Raw genomic sequence first — 27,438 nt, forward strand, 5'->3', positions numbered from 1 at the left:
TCAATACACAATCCCCTCATAGCCCTAGCTATGCAGAAGCACTCTTGGCAAAGGAGGGACTACCAGATACATTCGTTGAGAATGTCTGCAAACTGCATAATATATGCAGCAATATATGCATAGGCTTCAAACATCTGTGAATGCTGGGAAGTGCCTACCTGGTTCAAAAGAGCCAGACCTTAAACTGATTTCTCATTAGCAATTAAATCCTGACAAGCAGTTTCACGCCTGAGACCTTTTAACATAGATAAATATTAAACTATATACTTATATGTAGATACATACAAACGTGTGTCTAACATACATATTAAACATATATATATATAGCACATACATATTAAACATCTGCAGATATATATTCGACGATATCAGGGATGAACTGGAGATGGCAGTCTAAACTGAAACCAATAGTGTTTATAAAATGCTTGCTAATTTTATAATTAGCACTTGAGGAAAGTTCAGAAGATACCATACTCAGCACTTTTGAGACATTTGAAAGTCTGAATAAAAGAAAACATATCTCAGATTAAACACACATGAAAATCTGTTCCCAGCCAAAGCACATGGTTCACAAAAACTGAATTAGATCTGATTCAGTTAACACTAAGATGCCAACGTTAACACAGTGCAAAGAAAGCAGTTATCAAATAGTTAAGTGCAACTCAGAATAGTGTTTCAGTATTTTCAGGCAGTGTTAAAAACAAACCTTAATCAGACCTCCCCACTCCCCCAAAAAATACTCCAAAACCAAAAAAACAACAACCCTCCAAAGCACCAGTTCTCCTTTCCTTCTTTTAGGCCTAGCGAACAACTTCTTTCCCCTAAAATCAGATGGGAATTCCACCTTGAATGTGAGCATAATTAGAAGTCAGTGCAGGGCATAATTCTCCCTCCAAAACACATGCACATTTGCTAAAGCATATGGAAATGTTTTTCAAAAACTCCACTAAAATAACATCAGTAGCACTTATATTTTTTTTATATAACAGGTTGACATACGTATTCGCTGAAGTATTTTATGAAGATCTTTTATAAAAATCAGGTGGTGTACAAAGCCACATCAGTATCCTACGTGCTTAGGATTCATAAAGAAATAATAAAAGCTGCAAGGTTGGCTGCTGGTCAAAAAAGAGCTCTTGGCAAGTCGGATTTTGGCATCTGCCTGCACACATGTTCTGTACGTCACAGGAGGCAAATGAGGTTGTGGGAGAAAAAGGGAGGCAGAGACAGATGGCTTAAAAGACGGGAGGGGAACCGGCGCTGCTTTCTTCCTCCTCCATTCAGGTTGAGGAAAAGGACAATAGATCGGCTTCCCACATCCCTGCCTTGGGTCGAAGCCAAACAGTAAACCTGCTTTTCTGAGGGAAATTTGGAGGTACAGGAGGTGGAAAAGGCATTGACTTTTTCTTGTATTTTTTTCCTTAAGAAATAAAATGTCAAAAGTAGTTTTTAATTTGCGGAGCATTGCTACTAATACTTAATAAGCCAATCTTTTTAATAGAGAAAAGATTCTCCACTCCTCTATCTGAAATTCACAATTAATGTAGACAGAATATAATTTACTTTCCCCTCTCATTTGTCAACACTGTCTTCACCGACAATATATGGGTAGAAACACAGGAATTCATTGACATTTATATTTTACTTAGTCTCCAGAAATTCAGACTAAGGAAATAGAAAAGTCACAGGGCTGGGTCACGTACAGATAATTATTGCTGCTTGAAGCTGGCAAGTATTAGGAAGGATAAGAATAGCTTTGATTGTAGGCAGACAAGAACGTACCAAGAAGCACATCTTTTCTGTAATCTAAGCAGGTAGCATTCCAATAGCACACTCAATTTCATTATATTACAACTATATTTGGCTCCTGAGCCAAATATCTTATTAAACCTTTGCAAAATTAAATAGGAGAATATCCTCTTGCCTTATCTGACGCAACGCCTTCCTACACAGCCTGCTTGCCTCAGCTCTTCACATCTGCGCAACGTGTCTTTGCTGAGAAAACCCTCTCCCATGGTATTCCAATCTTCTTTCTCTTTCCACAGATAAATGTCTCCATTAGCTTTTGTCTTTAAATTTGAGCTTCAGAATATTGTCTTACTTACAGGTCAGCTTCACCTTACCCTCCCTTATTTCCTTCCTTGCTCTCCAGGCTCTTTTGTCTGGACTGTCACATTGCTGCTGGTTCATGTCTCCTTTCCATGCAGCAACCATTCTTTGTATTCCAAAACCTTTTTCAGGCTCTTTTTATTCAATCCATCCTGCCTCCTCTTTTAATAATGGCAAAACTACCATCCCAAATTGCATTTACCTCACTGTATTTAGCTTATAATACTGCAGAAAAAGGAGGAACATGTTTTGTGATGTGTAATGAGTAAATTTACCCAATAATCCCTACCTAAATAGAAAGTTCTAAAAAATAGAAGATACCTTATGATAACTCTGGTTTAGTCCACGACCGAGAGAGTTCGGGAAAGGGAAAACTACCACTAGCCATTTCTTGAGTAAAAGTGGTCTGGCTGTGAAAGGGGTATTTCAAAGAGTTAAACCGGAGTACTTAAGCTAATCCACTTTCTAAATGCTAATGAAGCAGGAGAAAAACCACAAGGGCAATGCGCCCCCCTTCTGCAGTGGCTGCGGAGATATAGTCCTGTCTATAAAGCATTGGAAAGAACTGACAGGACCTGCAAACTGCTGTTTGTGCAAACCAAGATGTGTCTAGGATGGAAAAAGCTAAAGTTTACCACTGTTAAAAACATCTTGGTTACCCAAGATCCTACAACAAAGCTCAGGATTATTTGCTGGTGCCAACCTCATGCTTTGCATTGAAGTTCGACACTCACATTTGTTCCCTGAAGTATGTTTTTCAAGAAGAGAATTTTCTTTCATTAAGTTAACTGTTTGCATTCCTTCCACTCTTAAAACTAATCTGAACRATTCATATCTCTTTTCTCCTATATTAGCATAACAGGTTCCAGGCTCTTTAGCCAAACTCGGTACCTACATAGCTGAATTCTACTCCATAGATTTTTAACTAACATTTTAAAATAATCCACTTAAATAATCCACATTAAAAAAAATCAAATTTTAAATAACATTTTTGCATTTCATTTCCTTTCTGTTTCTGAAGAAACCCAAATAGTAGCCAGTAACATGACTCTCACCTGCTTTGTACAGAAGATTCTCTTCTTCTAACTGCTCGTGTTGGTACAGCCCAAAGTAAAGTGGCTTTCTCTATCACAAATCATTGCTAGCTTATATCTCACTTACTGTCTGTTATCATACCGCACAGGCAAGCATGATTTGCACAGTCTTAGCTGACATTGTTATACACGTGGCAGCAAGGGTGTGTGTGTGTGTGTGTGTGTTCAGTCCCAGAAAATATAGTAGGAGATTTCTCACACCTCCCCACTCACTTGCCCAGAACAAGGTGGCTTTTTTCTACTGAACGCTACCAGATCATATTTACAGTCTCACTAGTTAAAAAGCACCTCCAGTCCCAACTTACTACCTATTATTCAATATTATACAATACATACAGCATTAATAATTTCCTGATGGGTTCTTCCATGATGCTTATCACTACACCAAGTACTTCACAGATCCTAACTGAGCTTTTTCATAACCTCATTTACAAATAGTAAGCTGTGATGCAAAAACAGTAACACTAAATATAACCACTAATATGAGATCTTTTGCATTGCTTAACACTTATTACATGATACTTACTAAATTGCAATCTGACCTCAGTTTGGAATAGCAAGCACTTCTGCAAATCATGCTCTTGCTTTCTCACAACATATATATACCCCCACCCAATCCCCAAATGAAGAACATTAGCAGACCCATGATAAAGGAAGATTGGAAGGGGCATTACATGGAGGCAAAATACTAAATCCAAACAGCTGCTGCTGTGTGGGAAAAGGGTGGTCCCCCCACAGCTGTAGGGTGAGCAGAAGGCTGCAGCATTCTTCTGGTGGAAGAGGCACCACGGTCAGGGCAGCAGGCCTAGGCCCTGTGCCAAAATGTTTTGCAATGACTCTCAATGCACAAATGAAGCATTTGGACACCTTCAGTAGTGCTTACACCAGAGTTTTATACAAATACAGAATTGTGAGAGCAGAGCCTAGGTATTGTTGGCTGCTTCCTCTCTCTCTCCGACTCATTCTCCTTCCTCAGCTTACACAACTTTTAGTAAGGACAGTTCATACTTCCTTCCTACAGCCACCAGCAAGATGTCTGATAGAAGTGACTGGCCCAGCATCAGGTGTGCTCTGCATTCAGGTGAGAGACAAGTTAGTTGTCTGAGTGGCTTTCAATTCCTTCCTTTCTCTGTATGCCCTGTCCTTTCTATGCATTCTCCTTAAAAAAAGAAATTCACTATTTTTGTGTTTCTACTATTCAGCCATTTTTAGAAAGGAAGAGAAGACAGAACCTTGCTTGCTTGCATGTTCTTGCTCAGCTGCCTCTTTTGTTATAGATTTTTGTATATTCGCCCTTGGTGCTGCTTTCCTCCCAACTCTTCCCAAACTACTGTTAGGCCTTTTTTCTCCCGAGCTATAGACTGTTCCTACAGTCTTTAGCTTATCAATTTTGCACCCTTATCTTCTGTGTTGAGATTTTAAGTCATCAGCTAGTGGTGAATYCCTTTCCTGCAAGCTAGTCCAGATCCACTCTGGCTTGTTGGTCTTAACAGCACTTTTTCCCCACTGCTAGCCCAATAGGAATTCTTCTGTCTTATCTTAATTCTAAAGAAATACATATATTTTGCATGTGTAATAATGCCACATTTACATTTAACTCCAGCATTGGCTTATTTTATTTCCTGTTCAGTCACAGTCAGTGCAGCTGGAGAAGCTAATTCACCTTCATCCTGCTGACTGAATCAGTTGCTCTGAATGACAGCAGGGAGAAAAAACAAAATGAAAAAACTAGTGGGAGAGCAGTTAGTTTCCCCTCTACACTGCCATCCTTTCCCCCCAGCATTTTCCAGCCTTGGCTGCAAGCACAAATAATCATATCGGTCTTTTTTTTGCAACAATTTAATCAATAGAGTACAAGTGAATCACCTGAAGAATCCAGTTACGTGGCAAGCTCTGTCCTGGCCTTGCAGCAAAGCCCTTGCACAGGAAAAGGACTTCAATTCTTTGTGAACATCCACCATTTACTTTCCTTAGCTGAGTTACTCACATGTCTAGTCTTCTGCAATTGAGCTTGCTCCTGACATCTGACAGCTGAAGGGTTGTCTTCATACTTGGCACAAGCCTACAGGAACTTTAAACAAGCTCTTGAATGACACAGGCTTCACTGATACCCTGCTGGAAGTTCTGGCTAGGTTGGCTGGAGGAAAGGTACTGCCTTTTCCTCCACAGAGAGCTGATAGGCCATGTGGAAAATGCATGTATGGATGTTATGCCAGCTAAAATCTAGTCTTCACCAATACATGGTAGTAGTGGTGAGACAGCTTCAGTGCTTCTGAGAACAGAAGTTACCCTCACTAACCCCTACAACAGGTTGCTTTGTCAACACACTAGTGGTGAGTGACAATCAGTGGTCTGATTGATCACTTGCTCCTTTTCTTCTCCTGCACAGAGAAGAAAGGCAGGAAAAAGCATATTATGTACTTCCTATCCACGAACATGAGAGCTGCAAGACACAAGAGATATTTCACCTCTTCAGTTTCAATGGACATCAGTGCCTACAGAGTACTGCTAGACAAACTGCCTGCCATCAGCAAGAATATTCTGCGTAACGAAGACCTAGCTGATCACCCTGAGTAAGCTCACAGCAGCCATTAACTCCTCATGCCAGGACAGCCTTAGTCCTGAACTCACTGGCTGGTCCACATCAGTAGCATACAGAATGGTCTCATTTTCATACACTCCTAGTGACTACTTTGTCACTACACAATAGTAACATAAGGCACACGTATTCAGTATTTTTTTTAAGCATGTGTTATAATGTTAAAATTACAACAAAAATCTAATTGCTGCTAAAGATAATACTACAGCATTCAAGGCCAGTTTCTAGCACAAGGAACTCTAACTACTATGTTAATATCATAGAAGCTGCATATCATTGCACCATCACCTGGACTAATTAACAAGAGTGAAGACAAAACCAAAAAACTCTCCCTCCCTTCCTAAAAGCAGGATGTTGAGAAATGACTGAAGTGCTGGATTTCACTTTGAAACAAGAGTTTCTGGAATCACTCTTCATCCTAAAAGCTACAGAATCTGAAGACAGTCTTCAAATACATGAAAAATGCTGCAAATAAAATGGGAACAACTTATTCTGTATGCCTAAAGTATCAAGGCCTTCATATGCAGCATGGAAGATATAAATTTCTTAATATCTATTTAATAATAAAGATACTGAAGTCCTAAAGAGGCTTGGCAGGAGAAAAAATTTCAGCCACGGCCAGCTTTTTTCTCTGTTCTATCAACACTGGTTGAGATGCAGCTGATCGCGTCACACTGTGGAAGAAAAAACTAAAAGCAAAAAACAAAAAACAAAAACAAAAAAAACCCCAAACCCCAAAACTTTTGCTTTCTATTCAAGGATTTTGAGATTTTTCATCAACCTATTCTGAGTTCTTCCAATCAAGTATCTGAATTTGAGAGCCTGTGTTCCTAGCTGCTTTTTGGCCAACTATACTTCAGCTACCTCAAGCTCATATTTTTACAATGAAGTGAAAGAACTGTAAAGTTTCCTAATGTTACATCATCTGAAAGCTCATTTAACAACGCAACATCTTGTAAGAGGAAAGAAGGAAGCAGAATTTTCTCCCTGCTAGTTAGTTTAAAACCGGTAATGGCTCTTGGAAGCTCAGGAGATTTCAACTTCAGTTGCTTATACCAATAGTAATCTGTGTCACAGATTTAATTGTCACAGCAAAACTAAAAAATGTTTTGTCTGTTTATCTTTTGAATACTTATTTTGTAGTTAGTTTATTTCTTTTCCAAGCCTCCTCCTCCAGTTTTCAAGTCATATGGAAACCAATGCACAGTTTTAGACCAACAGAGAGGAAAAAAAAACAGGTACCAGGGCAACACAGAAGTACACAGAGGTACGTGGGGCACTATTTTCAGAAATTTTGATTGGATTAAGATGGACTGTGAAAAAACAGAAAGAATACCTTGAGCAAAACTTTTGCCCTTGCCCTTTGCAAGGCACAGGTCCAAGAACAGCAGAAATACCCAGGAAAGTTGCTGTACAGACAGATAGTAGAGGGCCTAGCTCCCAAATGCTGCGAGCCAGATACATCCCATTTCAAGTGCTCTGCCAGACTCCATCAGAAGAGCTGCACTTTTCAAATACAACCTTGTTTTTAAGTGAATTGATCCATTTCCTCAGGGCTACAGTGTCAGACTCTCACTTTCCAGGCTGCAACAGGAGACTTAAGTGGAAACACTTGGCACTTTTCCTTCTTTAGGAAAGTAATAATAGATCACATTCTTGTACTTTTTACTATCTGGCTACTCATTTCTTCTAACTAGATACATTGCCATACCTGGGAAAAAGCACTATGATGGCATCCCAGATCCAAAGACTGTATTTGGGCCCCTAGCTGCATGACTGGCCCTTCCGGCACCTCAATAGTGCAGGAAGCGTTTGAGCAGATCTAGAATCAGGCACATCCCTTTAGGCAGCTGGCTTCTGCAGCACCATGCTGCGACAAAACACACCACAACCCAGCACCTAAGAAAGGGGGAGTCTGCTCAAGGAGGTGAACTCCGCTCCATCGCCTGAAAAAGTAAACAAACAAACCAACCAACCYCCAAAACCTCACAAACCCACAACCCTCCCCCCTCACAGTTAAGATTCATTACATCCTAAAATGATGAAATTTAGAAATTTTTCCTCCACTTGAAAGCTTGTAGTTGTGATTTTTTTAGTTAACTGCATAACTTTATTTGTGAAAGAGAAGATAGAGTAGTCTCCTTTTAGCCCATTATATAAGAGCAATTATTCCAGAGAGACAGAGTGCTTCTACCTGATGGGACTTTAACTCTTTTCTCTACGTTAGAGGAAAGTAGCCTCAATTCCAGATGTACCACGTGAGATAACTTTTTTCTTAGMAGATTGTCGCCTACCAAACAGTAACTAATAATCCCTTTGAGGAACTTTCACTTGCAAAGAGGGGTTATACGTTCCTGTGACTGTCCTCCTCCCCACAACACTGCTTCTCTTGCTGTTCACGCTGTTGTGCCAAAGCCATAGCTCAGCCTTTACATTATCATACTTAAGCATTCCTGAAAAGTAGCTCAAACTTCGAGTTACATACTGAGAAACTACTTATTTTTAAAAAAGGATTCTAAGTTCTTTCACTGATTTCTGCAGTAATTGTACTCCATATACACTTAGCATTAAAAAAAAAAAAACAATTTAAATACAAAGCTTAAATAATATTTAGCAAAAGTCATAATTACATTCCCCACCCCAAGCACCACAAAACTCAAGAACTACTTTTGCAAAAACATTTACAGTCCCATAAGCTAGAAGATACATAAAATGTTTCTTTGTGAAGATATTCCAAACTAGAGCTATTCAGGCAAGTGTCCTGCATGCTCCTCTGTACCTATGAGGAATAAAAACCCTTAACTGATCTGCATCTGCACATTTCTTGTTGATTTGGAAGGCAAGATGGAAAATAAAACCTTGTTCACTGAATATATCCTTTAAGGCAAATACTATTGCTTCTATCCTTTCTTGGACATGCATCAAAATGTGCTGAGCAATTCCAGTTACAACTAAAACAATAACAGTAGCTGAGGAAAATATTACTAAAAAGAAAAAAAGATTTTTTTTTGGAAGCAGGAGGAAAAAAGCATGGATGGCTCTCACAGTTCCTATCCCTTAGCCACAAGATTAAATTGTGATATGTGTGTGTTTTAATTGGAAGCAAATTTCTTCCTTCTCACAGAAAAGTTCAGATGGATTATAGAATTGACACTATCACACAAAAACTGACACTTCATGTTTATGAACAAAGTCTAAGTTTAATCTAAACCTAATTTACAGTTGCACCAGAGGAAGAACAGTTTCAGTCTTTCCAGTAAATTAATGTGGCAGAAGCTATGTCTGTATCAGCAATTAATTCAGTACAATGGGTGTGAATCCACAGAACAAAGCAGTTGATGTTCAAACTCCATACCTACTCTATATGCATTTTTGAAATTTGTTGAAGGCTAGATTTAGTCCAGTCTTCCAGCCATCCTCAAMAATAGTGGCTTTCAAGCTGTCTGAAGGACTAAACATTGCTATGGATCCATGTTGTCATTAAGAGCTGGAGCACATCTAGTGCACACCCAGAGCAGTTTCCAGTTCTCCAAAAGGAAATGAACTCAAGTGCACCAAAAACTGCTCTGTGAGCCAAACCAATGTATGGTAAGTAGGGATGAGAGAAGGATTTACTCCAGAACTGCAAAAACTACAACACTGGTGTAGATTCAGCTGGAGTTCTCCCCTAAAGAGAAGACATATATTATGATATTTAATCTGATACAAAAGATCCAACTCTAGGCTGAATAACCACTTACTAATGAACTATGATTTCAGTGCTGCTGACTGAATCAGCAGGAAGCACTGCTTACGGTATTTAGAGTGCAAGAAGCAGTCAGGTAAACAAAATTACAGTATTAGATCTTATTCTACCTCCAGTACAAACTTTAAGACAGACATAGAAAAAAAAGGGGGCGGGCTGCTCAGGAGAACTTGAGAACAGAAGCTGGAACAGGAGTTATGCTGTCTTAAAGTTTGTACTGGAGGTAGAATAACTCCTGTTCCAGATGTTCAGAGATTATTTACTTGCATATCAGTTAAAAATTACCTAGTAAAAAAGGGGCACTGAGATGCATAAGATGCAATACATTTCATACACGCAAGCTTTTTACAAGTCCATATTACAAGTTATAATGTCTAGTACATCAACATTCCACAATACAAAGTTTGTCTTTATATTTTAAAATAGAATATAATAAATATTAATTCACATTCAGACACTTGCCACAGCAAAACTTCTCAGAGAAAGTGCTTTACCTACACAAAATACCCTAAAGCCTACTAAACAAGCTCTGAAGCTCTCCACTTTGGARAGGATAGGGGCAGAAATAAAAGTAGTACAAGCAACATCCAGAAAGTTTGAGAGAAATTGAGAACTCCAAGTTTACCATGTGACTCAATTGATAAACTTAGGTCAACCAAATTTGATATAATACGCCATTTAGAAGAGGTAACAGAATACTTGATTTACTTGTAAGTTGCATTATTGAAGCTGTAACTTAATAAATCTGATGTTCAAGGTGTAGAACTAGCTCACAGACTAAAAATTAACACAACAGGAAAAACCATTAGCAATACAAATTATATATATCACCCTACTGACAGAACTGAGCCTGTAGGATGCTATTCTTTGAAGATAAGGAGCTATACTATCCAGGGACTGAATGAACAGAGAGGGAAACACAGCAATAGAGCTCTTTGTGGTAAAAATACCTCTTTATTAGGAATATATTTAAAATTATCTTTCTGTTGTTTTAGGTAAGAAAAATAGCATTCTGACTTTTAGTCAGTGCTGACTGCGGTCATAGGCAATATTCTAACAACTAGAACAGTTATTTGCAYCATTGCTGTACATCAACAATTCTCATAACTGTCCAATTCGCTGTCTCTTATTTTTTAGCTTGTTCTTAAATATGCTGAAAAAAACACTGTTACAAAGTTTGTAATTTAGATCTTAATAAAGATAGATTAACTAGACAGTGACTCAGGATCTGTTGTTAGCTTTATATATAGCTTTTAGAAGCTTTCTTTTAAATGACAAAAATAACATGGTACAATAGCTGATATAGGAAGACAATTAAGAGGGCAACTCTCCAGGAAGAAGGCGGCAGAACAAAGGCCACTCTTTTACTATACTGCTTAGTACTGTAAGTAACAGCAATTTAAAGAACTTCAGTTAATTCTATACTCCTTTATACAAAAGCACTGAAGAACACAGTATAGGGGTATTGCTATTAAAATTTAAACAGTATACTACTTGTGTGTACATTTTTTTTAGCTCAGTCAAGTCTAGATTCTTTCTCTTGCTGTGCTTTAATTACAATTAAAGGCGATTAATTGGCTCATGGTGTAAACAAAGATATGCAAACCCTGTGTGTCAGCTTCACTATTTTAGGAGTCTGCATAAACACCTATCTTCTCAATACAAAAAAGCTCTCTAATTTACCGTCATGGGCATATCATTAGGTAGCACATTTTAAAGTATGTTTTCATTCAATTAAAAGTTATATGCATACAGGATTTTGTCTGTGCTCTTAAAAACTTGAAGTCTATTTTCAATATCAGATGCATYAGACAGGGAAAGTATTCTCCAGACAAATTTGTTTCAAGTCTTGTAGTTTCTTCCATTCCTTGTTGCCAATATGAAGCTATAAGCTACAAATTTTAAGTAGACTTCCATATGCAGATATTTCTTAAATATAGATGGAAATAGTGGATGATGATACTACAATCTCCAAACACCGAGAATATGCAATTATAGCCAACAGGCCAAAAGTTTATGCCTGCTTTAAGTAGCATTTCAAAAAAATATATATAAACACCACAAAATAGGCTTTATCAGGAAGCGATCTGATACTCAAATAAATAGAAAATTTGCATTTTAATGTCACATTGAATTTTAGTACATTTCAATCCAAGAAAAAAATAAATTGACAGACATGGTAAGAGTACAGGATTATATATATATTACAATATGCCTTGTTATAATACATTTGTGGCTTTATGATAAAAAAAACTCAAGGGAAGATGGAGTCTGAGTTCATTTAAGTAATTGTCAGGAACAAAATATTGAATGCATTTCTGAAATAAGTACTTTTATTTAATTTCAAAATCTTAAAACAGCATTAGACCTTGGCCTTTCTTAATTCTTTTTTTTTTTTTTAAAAAAAAAAAAAGTTTAGTTAACACGGAGCTAGCTAAATAAGTATTCAGGTTTAAACAATATAGAAAATGCTTTCCCCAGTTTTACATACAATGAAAAGATAGATGAATTCAACAGCATCTATGGCTAACTCCAAGGTGAGCTTGACCTAGCAATGCACACTAATGATCTCTTGTAGGAATCCAGCAAATTTTGGAAGTTGTCCATTTCACATGAAAGCAAGAGAAAGGGGTATTGTATGCAAAAATATTTTTCAAACTGTTCTTAACTTGTAATTGAAAACTAAAGGCATGGTCTCTTCATTATAAAAAAATAAAGGTACAACAGAAACTGTAAAGGAAGGTATTCAGCTATACTGAAGTTGCAACCCTCCGAAAAGAAAGAAAAARGGAAAAAAAAAGGTCAATTAGCTAAGCTTTGTGCTCTAACCAAACTACTTACAGTGATTTTCAATGGCAAAAGCCCATGCTGACTGGGTGATTCGACAGTTCCAAATACTTTTTGTAATAATTTTTATTTGTTAACAAGGACACTAAAATGATCCAGTCATGCAACGTTCACTTTAAGCGTTCTGCATCTCTTTTCCAATCTTATAGCTAAGGATCTTGTTCCAGTCAATCTTGGTGCGGGTAACTGGCAATTGTCGACGTAAGGCCTTGAAAGTAGTGTCCGACATAGTCTGATAATTCTCACTGATAGCAGTCTGTTAAACACAAGTAAAGTCATACAAAACAAAAAGACACATGAAGAGCAGAACTAGCATGTTATATAAAAATTTAAGTGATTTTGAGGGGTTTGATACCTCTTGAACAGGTTTATTAAAAATATGCTAAATTAACATCATCATTTATGAAGGTGAGCTATTAGATCTAGGTTGAAACCATGTGAAGAAAGTTACAGTAAGACAGATCCAATACACTTGGCTCTAAGCTAGATGTTTCAGCAAATGATGGTGTGGTTAATCAGCAACATGAATACATGCTGGTCAGAGTTAGCTCATACACCAAAGTCTTTCACTGTTTTTTTTCTGTGGGGATGGTRGACAGTCCGAAACATAGCACAAACATAAACATAATGTATGTGATGCTTACTGAGTAAGTTTTTGTTAAAGAACAGKTTTTTTTTAAACTGACAGAACAAAGTATTATGTCTGAAACTTACCATATGTTTATGCCCTATGTGAATATAAAGCCACTTTTACAGAGCATACCTAGAATAGTTATACTTTTCTAATTTTAAAATGAGTAATTGAAATGGATAATGCTTAGTCATATTTAACAAAACTGTTTTACAGTATCCTCTGAACAGAATTTAGGTAAAAATTCCACTTAAGAAATGTAATAAAACTTAAAGAGATCAGAAACACCGATACTCAATCACACTAGGCACTGCAGAAATGTACTTTCTGCTCTCAAAAGATGCCTTCTAATGTAAAGGTAAGTAAGTGAGTGAGTGCAATCACCAGGAGGTTTGGAGAAGGATACAATTAACAGCAACATGTAATCTGTATTTGTAAAGAACTACATTATCTTAATATAAATTTCAGAAGCATAAACTGAAGTGACTAGTCTGAGTGAAAAGGTTGTGGTTCCCCCCGTCCCCCCCTTCAATAAAAAGCTGTATTTCCTACTTCAATAAATTAAGCTAGCTAATTACAGAATACTAGCTTTGGTTAAGTATATAGTATTCTCTTACATATGAGTAAAGGTATAAACTTGTTTCCAACCTACCTGATACTCATTTTCTGCAGCTTCTACGATTTTTATAAATTCCTTTGCTGTCTGGGCTTCGTTCTAGAAAAAGAAAGCATTTGATTTAAGTCTGATGTACAGCATGATTCTATGAAGACCAACTGACTCATGCTTTTTCCCTATAACTATAAAAGATGTCAGCTAGACTCCATGAGAACACATGACCATTTAAAGGCTAAGAACAGTTGAACTTCCAAAATACACATGCCACATACTTTGGTGTTACACCTAAATTACACTTCAGTGTTGCGCTGCTTCAGAGTACAAACTAAAATTATGAGAAAGCAGATCTACTAAGTAGAAAGAAGTATTGGTTTATTTACATGAAGCAAGCTTTACATGATTTATTCATGGTGGTAAGTTATATTATATCCCAAAACAGTCCAACTGCAAGAAACAAAGATTACCAGGCAGCTCTTTAAAATAGCTTGATTAAAAATACTGTGGTTTGTTTAATTAAAAGTCATATGAACAGAATAGTGGTTGGAAGTATCACACTACACATGTAAATCTCTAAAAACATGCAAAGTATAGATGCTAATATTATCAACATCAAATCTTCACTACAAATGCAGGAAAACTTCAAGGACATCAGTTAACCAAAGCATACAAACAAAAAACATTTGTTCAACTGAAAGTTTTGCGTCAGGCAATTGAGTTGAGACAGCAAACCTCAGCTTATATTCCTGGTCTCCTAAAAATATCTACAAGTATGTCTTGCAAAAACAAGGGTGAAATACACCTGAATTTCAAAATCCATGATAGATGAACGAGGKCTTGGCTTGAGGTCTCATCTTTAAGTTTGCAAGTGTGTGGTTTGTTTATTTGTTGCTTTTTTAAAAACAAAAACAAACAAACAAATAAAACAAAAACAGAGACCCCCTCAGTCAATCTGTAGACAAGTTAGCTTGAAAGAGGTGTCAAGAAACAAGATAGGTGACATAAATTTCAAAACTTTTCCCAGGGTGTTGGAGACATTCCTAAAAGTGTGCTTCTCCAGAACCTGCTGCAAGTTAGGACCATTCTGTTCCCACATGGTCCCTTGTGCCTATAAAATTACTTTTCAGCTTAATCACTGTCAATGATGAAATGCTAATGTAAATGCAAGAAAAGAGACTGGATTAAATGACTGTGGGAAGACTATGGTAGTTTCAACTTAAATTGATTTAAAGCTTCTGTCAAACTGCACCTAGAAGCTGTGAGAGTGCTCCTAAACAGCAGGAGTAGGAGGTGCAGACCAAGTGTAAGTGGGTTTTGGAATGAAAGGGTTTGACCTTTCAGAAAACTGAGACAATGATTTCAAATGCTCTGCTAATGAAAGTAGGAACTCTGGGATAAGAGTTCCCATTTGGTTTAAGAGGGAAATCATGGATAAGAAAATAATCTTCACTACAAGTACTCATATCTGTATCAACAAGAGAACTCTTCAGTTGTTTATGTCAGTTATACGCTTACTGCTGATAGAAAACTGCTATGTTTCCTGTCAAAAAAGACTACAAGTTTTGAGGGCTCATTTTAATCTACCATTCCTTCTGCGTGATATAAAAGCCTGTACTACCTTTGCCTTCTACAAAGCTCAAATCGAAGGCTAAAAATTGGTAAGCAGCAACATACTTGCTTTTGTTGCATCAGGAGATAGACAGAAACTAAAGTAAAAGGTGTTTTTCTACTCATTGTTCTTCCACTTAACTTMATCCTGTCCTGCAATTTAGTTACTTCCAATATAAAAATGAAGCAAGAGCTACTAAAAGGAGAACTTCTGCCCACATAATTTCCTATCAATCAACTGTTAGTTGAATGGAAGACTAAACAGATTCCTCTGCTTAGGGGTCAGAAGTAATTTTATGTCTACAGCTCCAGAAGTGTTATCACTTGGCACCACATCCCCCTCCATTCCTTATGCTGCTACTGCAACTGAAAAGGCAACAAGCCTTGCTTTATATTAATGAACAATGTTTTTTATTGATGAACTGGGCTTTTGAGGAAAATTAGTCATTACTAGTCATGATCATGAAAATACTTCCACAGTTTACTCTAAATTTCCCTTTGCCAGTTTTACCTCACTGGCTTAAGTTTTACTAAAGTAATATTTCCAAGAGGAAATTTTGCTGTTTATAAATACAATCTCCAGTAAGCACAAGGAATATTAGTTCGAAAGTAATAACTAGCTGCTCATGTTGCAACATTATCTACTTTTAAAGGATGCATGTGTTATTATTTCCAAATAAATTTTGTTTCTTCTGTCTATTCCTCATAACTGTAATATCCCTTCTGGAAAGAGACTGGGGGAAAAAAAAAAATAAGCCTTAAATTTAAAGTGTGTTATGCTTCTCAAGCTGAAGCATCTCTGAAAGGGCTCTTTGTGTCGATAAAGGCAAGAAGCTGACAGCACTAGCTACAGATAGAAAGGAGAGGAAGAGAGAATACTCACTATTGCTTCTCAACTGGCAGCATTTGTTTACTATTTTTAGCATACTGGCCTTCTCCCAGAGGAGTGCTAAAGGCTATCTCCTAGACCTGTACTACTTAAATGGGTTATTATAACTCAAACTATCTTCCTATTCAAAAATATAACTCTACAGGTCACTTTGTAGACTGAAGTTTACATACAACAGAAGTGCTGAAAGCAAGCTAATTAAAACTTTACAATAAAGTTAATCTAACTTATACAAGCCACATGCAAGCCTACATTAAATTAATTTTCAAGTGCTTTAGGCATCTTTTTCCTTCAGTAACTACATGTTAGTTAAGAGCAGTAAATACTAATAAATATTATGTGTAAATAAAAACATTAGTTTCCATTCATGAAGAGCAAACTTCTCCCAAAATTTAAGTTTTTTTTCCGCTTTATTTCTCTTTCAAAATTAAAAAGTCATTTCAACATACACAGTAAGGTCTCTAAAGCTTACTTACAGACACCGTTAGAGAATCCTGTATGTCTTTATGGCTCACTAGCTGAACATTACCATCTTCATAATAGTGAACCTATAAAAAAAAAAAAAATCAGACAAACCAGAAAACATGTTACCTTTCACAAAATAACAACATGTAAGAAAATGAAAAATAATATTTAAACATATGCATAATATTTAAATATTTTTGAGGGGGTATTGTGAAGCAGCTACTGCAGATACATTTCCATATTGATATGCTGTAAGTATCCTCTCAAAGAAGTTCAGTTTGTGATTAAGTAGCAGCACATCTGCTACTATATATGTGACATAACTAAAAATTCTTGATCTAGTAGGTGAACAGTTTTGGAAAGACCTCAGAATGCTGTGAAGTTCTGTTTTCTGCTTCACCCAAACTGTTTGCTAGGGACAATGCAACATTAGGCTTCCATTTCTAGATCTGCCGGTTTTCATATTTCCTTCTATTAGATATGGCACATATCAAAAGCCAGTATTTGTGCAGATGAGCTCCTTTGCCTAGATAAAGTTTGCCAAGGTTAGATATAAAAGCAGAACAAAATTCACAAACTCTTGAAATGTTATGCATACTGCACAGCTTCCTCACTTATTTTGCAGGAGAAGGAGACTGGTAAAACTCCACGCAAGCCAGTTTTAGTACCTTTATAGTTATTTGGGAAGGAGTGAATGATTTGAAAACATGACAGTTTCTATGCATTGGAGTAATGACCTTAAAAGCATATAATAAGAATTATACAWAATCATTCACCATAACTGATACAGAAGAGTTACACAACTTATTGACATTTAAACAGACGTCTTCAAATCAGGGTTTAACATGTTCAGGATTGTCAAAAGCATAAAACATTTAAGTCAACACACCAGTCTATGTGTCTGAGCAAAATATTTTAAATTTGGTCAATACTATGCAATACTATCATTTCATACACACTGTGACTAGGAAACGTGCAAGAAATCCTCAATTTTATGCACAATAAAATAGAGAAAACGTGGCACACTGAATAAGATGGCTGTAACTAACAAAGACTTTCTACATCCAACTTYATAGTTTTGCTATTGCCAATACTTGCTTTTCAAATGGCATCATTCTAATCATAAAACTGGCTTCTTTTTAAGTTATCCAACATTACTGGGTAAAACTTCTGCCAGCCCTTTTAAAACCAACTCCTCTGAGGTAAGAAGTGCTTACGCAATACAAAGCTTTGAGACCTCCCAAGGAAATAGTAGCACTCAGCCCCCCTCCAATTCCATCAGAATCCACTGCAGAGAGCCCAAACTTGCCTTATGCTCTAAAGCCAACATCAGCACAAATATCTCATCTGTTTGACTGAGTCACATTCTTAGTGAACATACTCAGGCCTAAAAGTTCAACAGGGATGAAAAGTCAAATCTAATTCTGGGATGTATTACTCCTTATAAGAAAATATAAGGAGTGTACYTGTATACTGTTCTGTACACAAGTTCCTCACACTGACATCCTTCTGCATGCTAGGTCTGGGTTTAGAAGACCACAAGAAGGATGATGTTTATTAACAGAACCTCTTGGGAAAGGCTAATTAAGGAGGGATGACAATAAAATTATCCAACAGATAAAACTTCTTAGCCATTATACCTATCAGTTGTTTTCCATGCACAGTTTAGCATCACAGGGACTTAACTTTTAGTAGAAGACTCTGCTGTTGCACAGTTTTTTCTTATGTATAAAYGCAAGACAAAATTAAACACTGGAAGAGATCAAGACAGTTGAGAATCTTCCTTATTACAGTTTATGAACAGATTAGGAAAAAAGAAAGAGGCGGTGCAAATGTCCCCAAGAGTACTGGAGACAGCAGGTGATACTGGAATTTTCCTCAATAAAATATTCGGAAAAGGTCTTACTAGAAATAGGGCAATGGCTTTACCGTTACCAAAAAGATTCTCCATGTAGCAGCCCTTAAAAAGCATTGTTCTGGGAAAAGTTAATTCTGGCTTCTCTTGGAACTACAGAGAAAGCAAGTTAATGACACGAAAATCATTCTGAAATATTGCTAACACGGTGGTGAGCTCATATTCCAGATGTTTTTGATCTTTAAAAAAAATTAAACCATCTCTTTTTTTTCAGGGGGGAGGGGGGAAGAGGTGAAAGGGAAAAGGAGAAGGGAGAGAAACATTTCTATATACATTGCAGAAGTGGCACACAATATCTACAAGTATCCAGCTGAGTTCAACATTTTATTGGCTACACTAGGACTTCAGATACCAGATTAAAAAAAACAAAAAAATCAAACCAAAAAAACATTCAAACTTTCCATCACTTCCCAAAACACAGACTTGGGATATAAAAATCAGGCAGTGTCCAAACTAAGATGCAGATTAAAATCCGACCAYATCCTCTATTCAGTCGTCTTTCTAGGCTACTGGGCTGAGGTTTCCCAGAATGAGGTGGACATCTGCTTTCTTGTTCTGAAAATTCCTAGACATTTAATCAAAAGTCCACGCTGTGGGTAAGTCTTTTGAGAAGCCTGAAAATTGCTCAGTATGTTGCTAAGACCACCTTGATCTGACAACATAACATGGGCTGTTCATATTTGGAGTATCATTCCAGTTGCTACACAATTTGCTCCAGAATAGGAAATCAGATTCAGGCCCCCAGCTTATGTTGATCTGAACACTGTTACCACACCCTAGAACATCCTAAGTCTCTGGCTATGGCTTGAAAAACAGTCCACAATATCTTCCTTTTGAAATTGAGTCACTGAGCAGTAAATAAAACCCACTGGGCCACAAAAAGACCAGGAAAAAGGACTTGACACTATGCCTGGTAGGTAACGCACTCTTCTGAAAGAATACAATGCTGAAAGCTGATTGATCCCAAGACTGTTTTAATAAACTCATGCAAAACACGTATACGTTCCAGGGAACTGATCTAGGAAGTCCAGTCCTGCTGCTTCCCACAATGACAGTCAGGCTTTCTTTGGTCAAGATTTTTGCATTCCTATATGGACAGTATCTCCCTCCTGAATGCCCTAAAGCTAATAGGAAGCGCAAGATCCGACTAAAGCAATTTGGGTTCCAAAGTTTCAGACAATGGAATAACTGAAACCAAAGGTTCTCACCTTTCTGAGCAGCAGGATGGATACTGTGCAAAAGACTCACTATCACTTAAAAAGAAAAAAGCAATAGCCCTATCTCAGGAAATATCTATCCTCAAAAGAAGTTTGTGCATCTGAGAATCCCATTTCCTATTGGCTCATATACAGGAAACTGAAAGTGGGCCAAGCCAAGGTCTTCAGAATCATTATGGTAAACACTTATTTTGAAAGTATTAGGTCTACATACAATTAAGTGGCAAAACACACTAAATAGTTCTCTCTACTTTGCTTTTGTGGGGACTTAAAATTCTCCTAAAGTATTTAACACACTGGCCTGAAACTCCCTTGATAATAACTGAAAATCTTACTGACTTACTGATCAAGATAARATTTAGGATTATACCTGAATTTTCAAGATGCCAGCCACCTGAGTGGTTGAAGGAGTGATTGTAAACTTCCATTCTGACCTCCAACGGCCGTTCCTTTAAAAAAGGAAAACAGATGAAAATGAGGCAAAGAAAACCATTTTTGAATAAAATGTTCAATTTTGAGGGTTTGTTTTCACCCTACTGGTTCAGAGAAAAAAAAAAAAGAAAAAAGAAAAGAAAAGAAATAGACAATGTAAGACAGAGAATGAAATATCCAATTCAGCTACATGCACAGAATCTTTCAAACTGTAATAAACATTCAGCCCCACAGACAGTCAAGAAGACAACAACTTTTTGGAATATTTATCCTTCCTTTTGGATGAGGACCAAAGAAATTTATAAGTAAGAACCTTTTAACAATAGGACTTAGCGTCTAAAAATATCCAAGGATTCCATTGCTTTCTTCTTCTTTAATTTGGCATATATAATCAATATTTTGTTTCTAGAACCTGGATGTCCTGCTGAGTCAGTCAAAGTCACACTTAAATAAAAAACATCAGGCTGCAAAAGACTTACAAAAAAAGCATTAAAATAGCAAGACTTTCTGCAATACTGAACTGTTATTAAGACTTTCAGCTCTTCAGGCATTTCTTTTCCAGAATAGGAACTATTTCCTTCCAACAGAAACAAATTCAGTATTGCCAAATTTTTTAAGGGGAGTTTCAAACATTTGCCTTACAGTATAGGGAGACTGTAGTTTCACCTGATTTCTTTCTTGTAAACTAGACATTTTTGATTTAGTTAAGTTAGTGGGTTAGGTGGTTGTATTAGAGCTATATTAAGATTACACTGTGGCTGTATCTCAATTTCTTCTTTACATTTAAAGGAAAGAAAGTTTTGACATACTGTAAAGTCTAGCTCTACTAGAATTTTAGATGTAGATTCAAGAGCAACCAACTTGGGGAGAGACAAGGACTTTAACATTACCAGATACTAATGAATCTACTTTGACATTTTATATAAATAAATACATACACATACACACATGCACACATGAATATATATGCTCAATTTCACTGGGATACTTCTGTATGAAATGCTCTAAGTTAAGCAGAATACATCATTGCTTCATTTACAACYGCTGTATTTTTCTTGGACGTGTAATGCTTTTTTTTAAATCATCCAACATACTTACTTTCATGGTAGCCTGCCAGCCTTCCAAATGCCTAGAAAGCCAGAACACCTTGAGAATACAGGCTGTGGACTGGGCTGGCATAGCGCTGAATAATTAAGGAGCCTGATCAATTTTGAATTAATTTCCCCCAGCCGCAACTATGATATGCATTTATTAATGCGTATCTTGCTAAGAATGAGAGTTAGATTTTGGACTCACCCCTTGAAAGACTTTTAGAAACATGGTCAATATTTACCCATAGATGTCTGACCATAACTTTAAGAGAGTACTCTCAAGAACTTCAGATTTCCATCTATCAAAGTTTGTTGCATATCTGCTCCTCCTCTTTAATATAAAATCTAAAATATATTTATGAACTGTGCAAATTAAAATAAAAGCTTACGAAATGGTTTGTAGACAAAGCATTTCACTGAAGCAGACAAGTGGCAGTAAAAGTATCTATATGTAATATTCACCTTTCCGATTAGAAAACAGTTTTGCACTTTCATTTGTGACCCATGAGATTACCAAATATAACATCAAGCTCATGCAGAATAGCAAATAAAACAAAAATAAAACCTAAAATATTTCTTCAGATAACCCAATTCTAATACTGCCATATTTAAGGATATCTTTCTTGAAGAGAATTAATACATGAAGTTACCTTAACTCCAGCCAGTTTCCCAAAAGAACTATCCAAAGTTCACTCCAGATAGGGGAAAACTGCAACCAAGTGTAGGAGATCAAGTTCTTAAAGGTTTGGCTCACTACAACTACCAATTTTGTACTATCTAGTACAAAATTATAATTTACTGTAGGACTCTGAGTAAATTATAATCTTTAGGTCATTTTCTTTCTCTAAAGCATCCAAACTAGARCATGCTGTTTTCACCTTGTCATTCACAGTGGAACTTTGCCAAGCATAAAGTACTGCATTAGGGAACACAGGAACAGGTATTGGTGCCAGTGTGATACTGGAAGAGCCACATAGGAAGTTCTCTTCATAGTACCTGTAATTTCATTTGGAAGTACCTTAGGCCCTGCTCCAACTTGGATAGAAGCTTTGAAATATACGTTCTAGGCTTTGACTAGAACAAAGCCCCTGGCTTCTCTTTTTTTCCCCTCCTCCAAGCGTTTCTTATTAGACAGAAACAGATTTTTATTTGACCACTTTGCACTTTCCTGGCAGTGGAAGAGGGAAACAAAACTAGCCACTAGCTAGCTTTCCTCATAAGCATTTAGAAGATGCGTTTATTCCGCTTTATCTTTCCTCTTTCCTCTTCCCTAGTTCCTCACTCTCCCTTTTCACTTCTCCTACACTGAAGCACTTTTATGTGAAAATACTGACTTACTCAAATTATAGCACTAGAGAAGCGAGCTAAGAAATCACCCTAAGAATAGCCACGGCCCAAGGAATTAAAAGGCAAAAAAAAAAAAAAAAAGAAAGAAAGAAAAACCCACAAACCTATGGATATTGAGAATACCGAGATAAAGTTCTGTAGCAGACTTCACTTCTGCACTGGTTACCCAAATTAATCCAGAATACTCTCAAAACTACGCAAGAGAATGTTTCCATGACCAGCTTGAAAAATAAGCAAGGCAACAACCTCCAGACTTACTGTGTGGCCAAAGCAATGAATCAACAAAAACAGCTTTTTTACAGATACAGACAACTGCACATACAACATCACAAAACAATACAGACTACAAAATATACATTTTTTTGTCTCRTCATGGTACATAACAAAACCAGCATAGTGCTTCAAGAATACTGTTGACTGACTGGAGCAATATTCAATGAAGAGCTATAAGAAACATGTATTGGAAAGTAAAGTTGGAAAATTTTGCGGAAGCGTACCTAAGCTCTGCAGAACAGAATTTGTGCAATTTGTTGTTTTGCTTCCTAAAAAGAAAGAGTTCTCTACATAGTTTTGGAGGAAAATATTGAAAGTCACATGCAAGACGTGCATGTCCTCCTCTGAGCTAAAAATTATGAGTGTAATGGCAATAGCATAGTTACTCATTTTGCTGTACTTGCATCAACACAGAAACTTACCAAAAATTTTTTGCTTGGAACTGATGGCTCTCTATGCATGCAATAATGGTCTGCTGTCCATCAATTGTTTTACCATATACCTTAGTTAAAAATTAAAAAAAGAGAGCAAAGTATAAGTTTCAGTATGTCTTGCTTAAACTGCTTAGAGATATCCAGTCCTATTATAGTTCCAATATGTAATAAACAGCAAGATTTAATTTTATAACCACTATGATTCTTACATAACAATCAATATATTAAACAAGAAAGTGTATGTTACAAAGCAGAAAAATTTAAGATTTGAAAATCTCAAATACAACAGTCTTGGCCAAATTATATTAACAATCTGAATTTTTTGTACTGTGAACTCACATTTTTCTGCAACTAGGAAATTTAAATACATAACAATGACTGCTATGACAATATTTATTWCCAGATGGATTTCAAATACTAGCTATTCTGCATTTAACTGGTGATATACACCTTTACAGACCAGTGAAAAGATGATAAAAAGGTGGGTTTGGTCCTTTGTTCTGTTTTGCCCTCCAAAACTAAGTAATACTAAAAGTGAACTCAACTGAACGTGCAATCTGTTTTCCTTTACAGAAGCTCTGGCACACATATGACTGCACAGGACACCAATCCAGATTGTTAACTCAGCAGATAAGTATTCACTTCTTTAGTAGCTTTGTTTTCTGTCAGGTTAATGCAAAGAACAGGGCAGCTATCATTAGATCAGTCTGCTGAACTTTAAGTAGTCATAGGGCTCATAAAAGCACATAAAGGTACTATTTTGATCCACAGTCATAGGTTTTATTTTAAGCTGCCATCAGAACCCACTGATCCTGGTGGTAAGAATAAGATGCTTTTTCTCTACTACATTTCCTATTTATTGAACAGTTTGCTTTACTGACAGTTTTGTCGGTAAAGCAAACTGAGACAGGCATTTTTTTCTTAAGAATTTYTAAAGTAATCAGCCATGGGGCCAGAGTTGATGGGATCAACCTTCAGTAGTTTAAGTCTTAATGCTTAAAAAATTTACCTCTCAACTGAAGAATTTTTGTTTAAGTCTTCACTGTGACTGGACTAAAACATAACCTGTAGAAACCACTTACTGGTAATAGCTAAAGTATTAAACTTCTAAAGCTTTCTCTAATTTCCCTGTATAAACTCTTGACTGGACTAATTCTTTAGAGTTGAAACTGACTGTATCTTCCTGATTCAGTACAAATTAGAATTCTAGTTTAAATTTTTATCTGTAGAAACTACATCCATAGGAAATTCTTGTTGCAAAATTGCTTACATTTTATGACTCAGTGATACAGCAATGTCTTTTCTTATCCACAAGGAAGAATGTACAATCAAGTGAAATTATGTAATATATTCATCTGCTTGGTATTAGGAATTACATTGTAGATGTTCATGACAGTCAAAGAAAGATTAGACAAATCAGATTTTAAAATGGCAAGTTCCTCAAGTCAAGAGCCTAGTCTTCACCAATGGCATTTAAAATACCCCCAGTAGCAACACTGGCATTGCTCTTAAAAACAGCTCTAATGCATAAGACTACAAGTATATTAACAAACTAAGTGACTTTTCTGTTATAAGACGACAGAGATTTGGAAATGCTACAGTCTTGCAATATACTCGAAAAGAACACAACTGCGCTGGTAGCAACTGAAGAGCAAATTTTAACTTCCCTTGAAGAACAGAAAAGCACAATAAAAGGTGGTAACACCAGTGAGAGTCATATCTGGGAACACAGTTCTCTTTTAGTCTATGCTATATTAATATTACAGTGATTATATATTTTAGTACTTACCGTGCAGACACCATTTGGATAGTGTTCTTTAACATATGCTTTCATTGCTGTCTCAACTGAATTTCTCCAGGACTCTATGGCATTTTCAACTTCATGGGGCCTAGGATCAGTAGCCTCCTTTCTTAAGTGATCAAATTTGAAGGAAATCTTGTTCTTGGGATCCAAAAATTTTCCATTTCCCAAATCACCATGTTCTGTTATCAAAACCTGTATTACAAAATTTTAGTTATCAATACTTAAGTATTCAATAACAAAGAAAAAAAAATACCCCATCAAATATAATTATATTCTACATTTGACTGAAATTACTCATATCCAACCAAAGACTCATTTTAAACAAAGTCTGTACATAAAAAAAACAGAGGAGGCTGACATGTCAGAAAAATCCCCAATCCTACCCTCTTGCTGCGAACAAAAATTTAATACATAATTAATTTAAGACATTTAATACATGTCTTTCAGTACTAAAGACAGAGGAAACAGCATATATAGTTCTGTATCAGGTCCAACAGATTTCAGGACAACACTGCAGAACAAAATTTAAAGCTACTTAGGCACTCTAAATAATTAATTTATGAAATTGGTACCATTTGATGGCCATAATCTCTACACTTTAGCAGTGAAGATGTGTATCCTCTCATTTTCTTGCCAAGATACATGTTTAAATATCAGAACATCTTTAACAACCTAAGGAATATTACAAGTATTTCATTATATTCATACCTGTTCATCATAACCGTCAATTTTTACTGGAGTAAACTGGTCCAGGTTGTACTGTGCAAATGCACTACAAGAGGGAAAAAAMCAAAAAACATGCATCAAGCAACATCTTTTTTCTTAATTGCTGTGAAACCTAGGCAGTGATTTCTCAAAAAAATAATATCAGTGTTTAATTATCTAGCAAGCCTCTTAATCTTGCAACCACCTTGGTTCATTCAGTGCTCATATTACAGATTCCAACTAAGATTCACTTCAAAAGTAACCTGACAAACAGACATCCAAGCTTTAGAGTAACCCACAGAAAAGTGGAAGAACATAGAAAACCTGAATTCTACAAGGGATCCAACTTGCTAAGCTAGTCATCTCCATTCTTACAGATAAAATTAATTTTGGTAGAAAATGCAGTAGGCTTAATGTTCTGACGTAAGAAATAGAGTGTAAGGAAGCAGCATCTTTACAGATGTCAATGTCCAGGGCCTATAACATGTACCAAACAATAGAAAACCAGATCCAAAAAGGTAGAAAACAGTTCCAAAACTCAGGTCTCCCACTTCCAATTCAGTTGCCCTAATCACAAGGTTACTGTATTTCCCTTTTGCCAAGAATTTCTCCTTGATTAAAAGACTGACAATGCACATAACTGAATTTTACTTGCCAATCACACATCTTTTTAAGCAAATCACTTACTTGCAGCAGAAGTCTTAGTGAAAGACATTTTTCTTTTATGTACTTACTGGGCTGCTCCTTCCCTGAGAAGATTGTCATTATTAAGCAGCAACCGAACATCTGGAAGGAGGTATTTACAACATAAAAGTAGAGTTAGCTCATACAARTAATTCAGCCACATTAACAAACAACCAATCCCCTCCCTACCCGCCTCTCCCCAACCACATCTGTACGGGTTTACTTGATAGGAAACCTATAGCTTCATACTTCATAATTATGACTTAATGAGGAGTACAGAAATGGATCCCTTAAAAATGCAATCTGGTAAGCAGATATAAGCCAAACCTTATAGGTTTTGTGACAGCTCCAGGAATCCATCAAACTGTTTGTTAAGAAAAGTTATAAATGAAAAGAGCACAAAATTCAAATAAGATCACTTTAAAGATATAAATTGCTCAAAAAGCACATGATATTGACTGTAATGGTTGCGATATTTTGACAGCTGTAATGTTGCAGTATGTGTTGTACTTAATTTTCTTAGCTACTATTTTTGTTCTCGTTTCCTGATGACACTTACTAGTCAGAGCACAATATAAGAAACACATAAATGTAGAATAAAGTCAAGACTATCCTCAAAATGTCTTCATATTTGCTAGGCAGTAAATTATTTACATATTTATTATTTACTAGCCACTATTTTAATAACAACCACCTTATGATTTAACAGAACTACACATAAGAAATAAAAGGTGCAGGAGAGAGGAAAAATTCCTATTCACCTACAAATATGAATTTAAAATGCTCAACTTCTGAAGATCAGAGTTAAAGGACTGATAGATCTGGCTATGACATTTCTAACTCTTCTGAAGACTTCCAAATAATAGAAGTTAAATATATGTATCAATATATATGGGATATATTTGAAGTATTTTTCTATATTCAAAAACCTCAAAA

General features: G+C 36.3%; 1 protein-coding gene across 2 annotated transcripts in view; it reads right to left on the reverse strand.

Moving 5' to 3' along the window:
- Window positions 1-8,982: 8,982 nt before the first annotated feature.
- The window catches only part of CAPZA2 (capping actin protein of muscle Z-line subunit alpha 2), a 35,971-nt gene continuing 17,515 nt past the window's right edge, over window positions 8,983-27,438 (reverse strand). Inside the window, exons 3-10 of one of the 2 annotated variants that reach the window (XM_085307091.1) lie at window positions 26,553-26,604; window positions 25,822-25,885; window positions 25,099-25,305; window positions 23,298-23,377; window positions 20,103-20,181; window positions 16,612-16,683; window positions 13,678-13,740; window positions 8,983-12,650 (exon numbers count right to left, since the gene is read on the reverse strand). In XM_085307091.1, the coding sequence (XP_085163217.1) occupies window positions 12,510-12,650; window positions 13,678-13,740; window positions 16,612-16,683; window positions 20,103-20,181; window positions 23,298-23,377; window positions 25,099-25,305; window positions 25,822-25,885; window positions 26,553-26,604 (758 nt within the window). In that variant the 3' untranslated portion in view covers window positions 8,983-12,509. Of the gene's footprint in view, window positions 12,651-13,089; window positions 13,123-13,677; window positions 13,741-16,611; window positions 16,684-20,102; window positions 20,182-23,297; window positions 23,378-25,098; window positions 25,306-25,821; window positions 25,886-26,552; window positions 26,605-27,438 lie in introns of those variants that run through there. The other variant, XM_085307090.1, reaches the window with a different exon arrangement.

This window comes from Rhea americana, unplaced genomic scaffold (assembly GCF_003343005.1).
Source record: "Rhea americana isolate MKP2758 unplaced genomic scaffold, rheAme1 scaffold_252, whole genome shotgun sequence".
NCBI lineage: Eukaryota > Metazoa > Chordata > Aves > Rheiformes > Rheidae > Rhea > Rhea americana.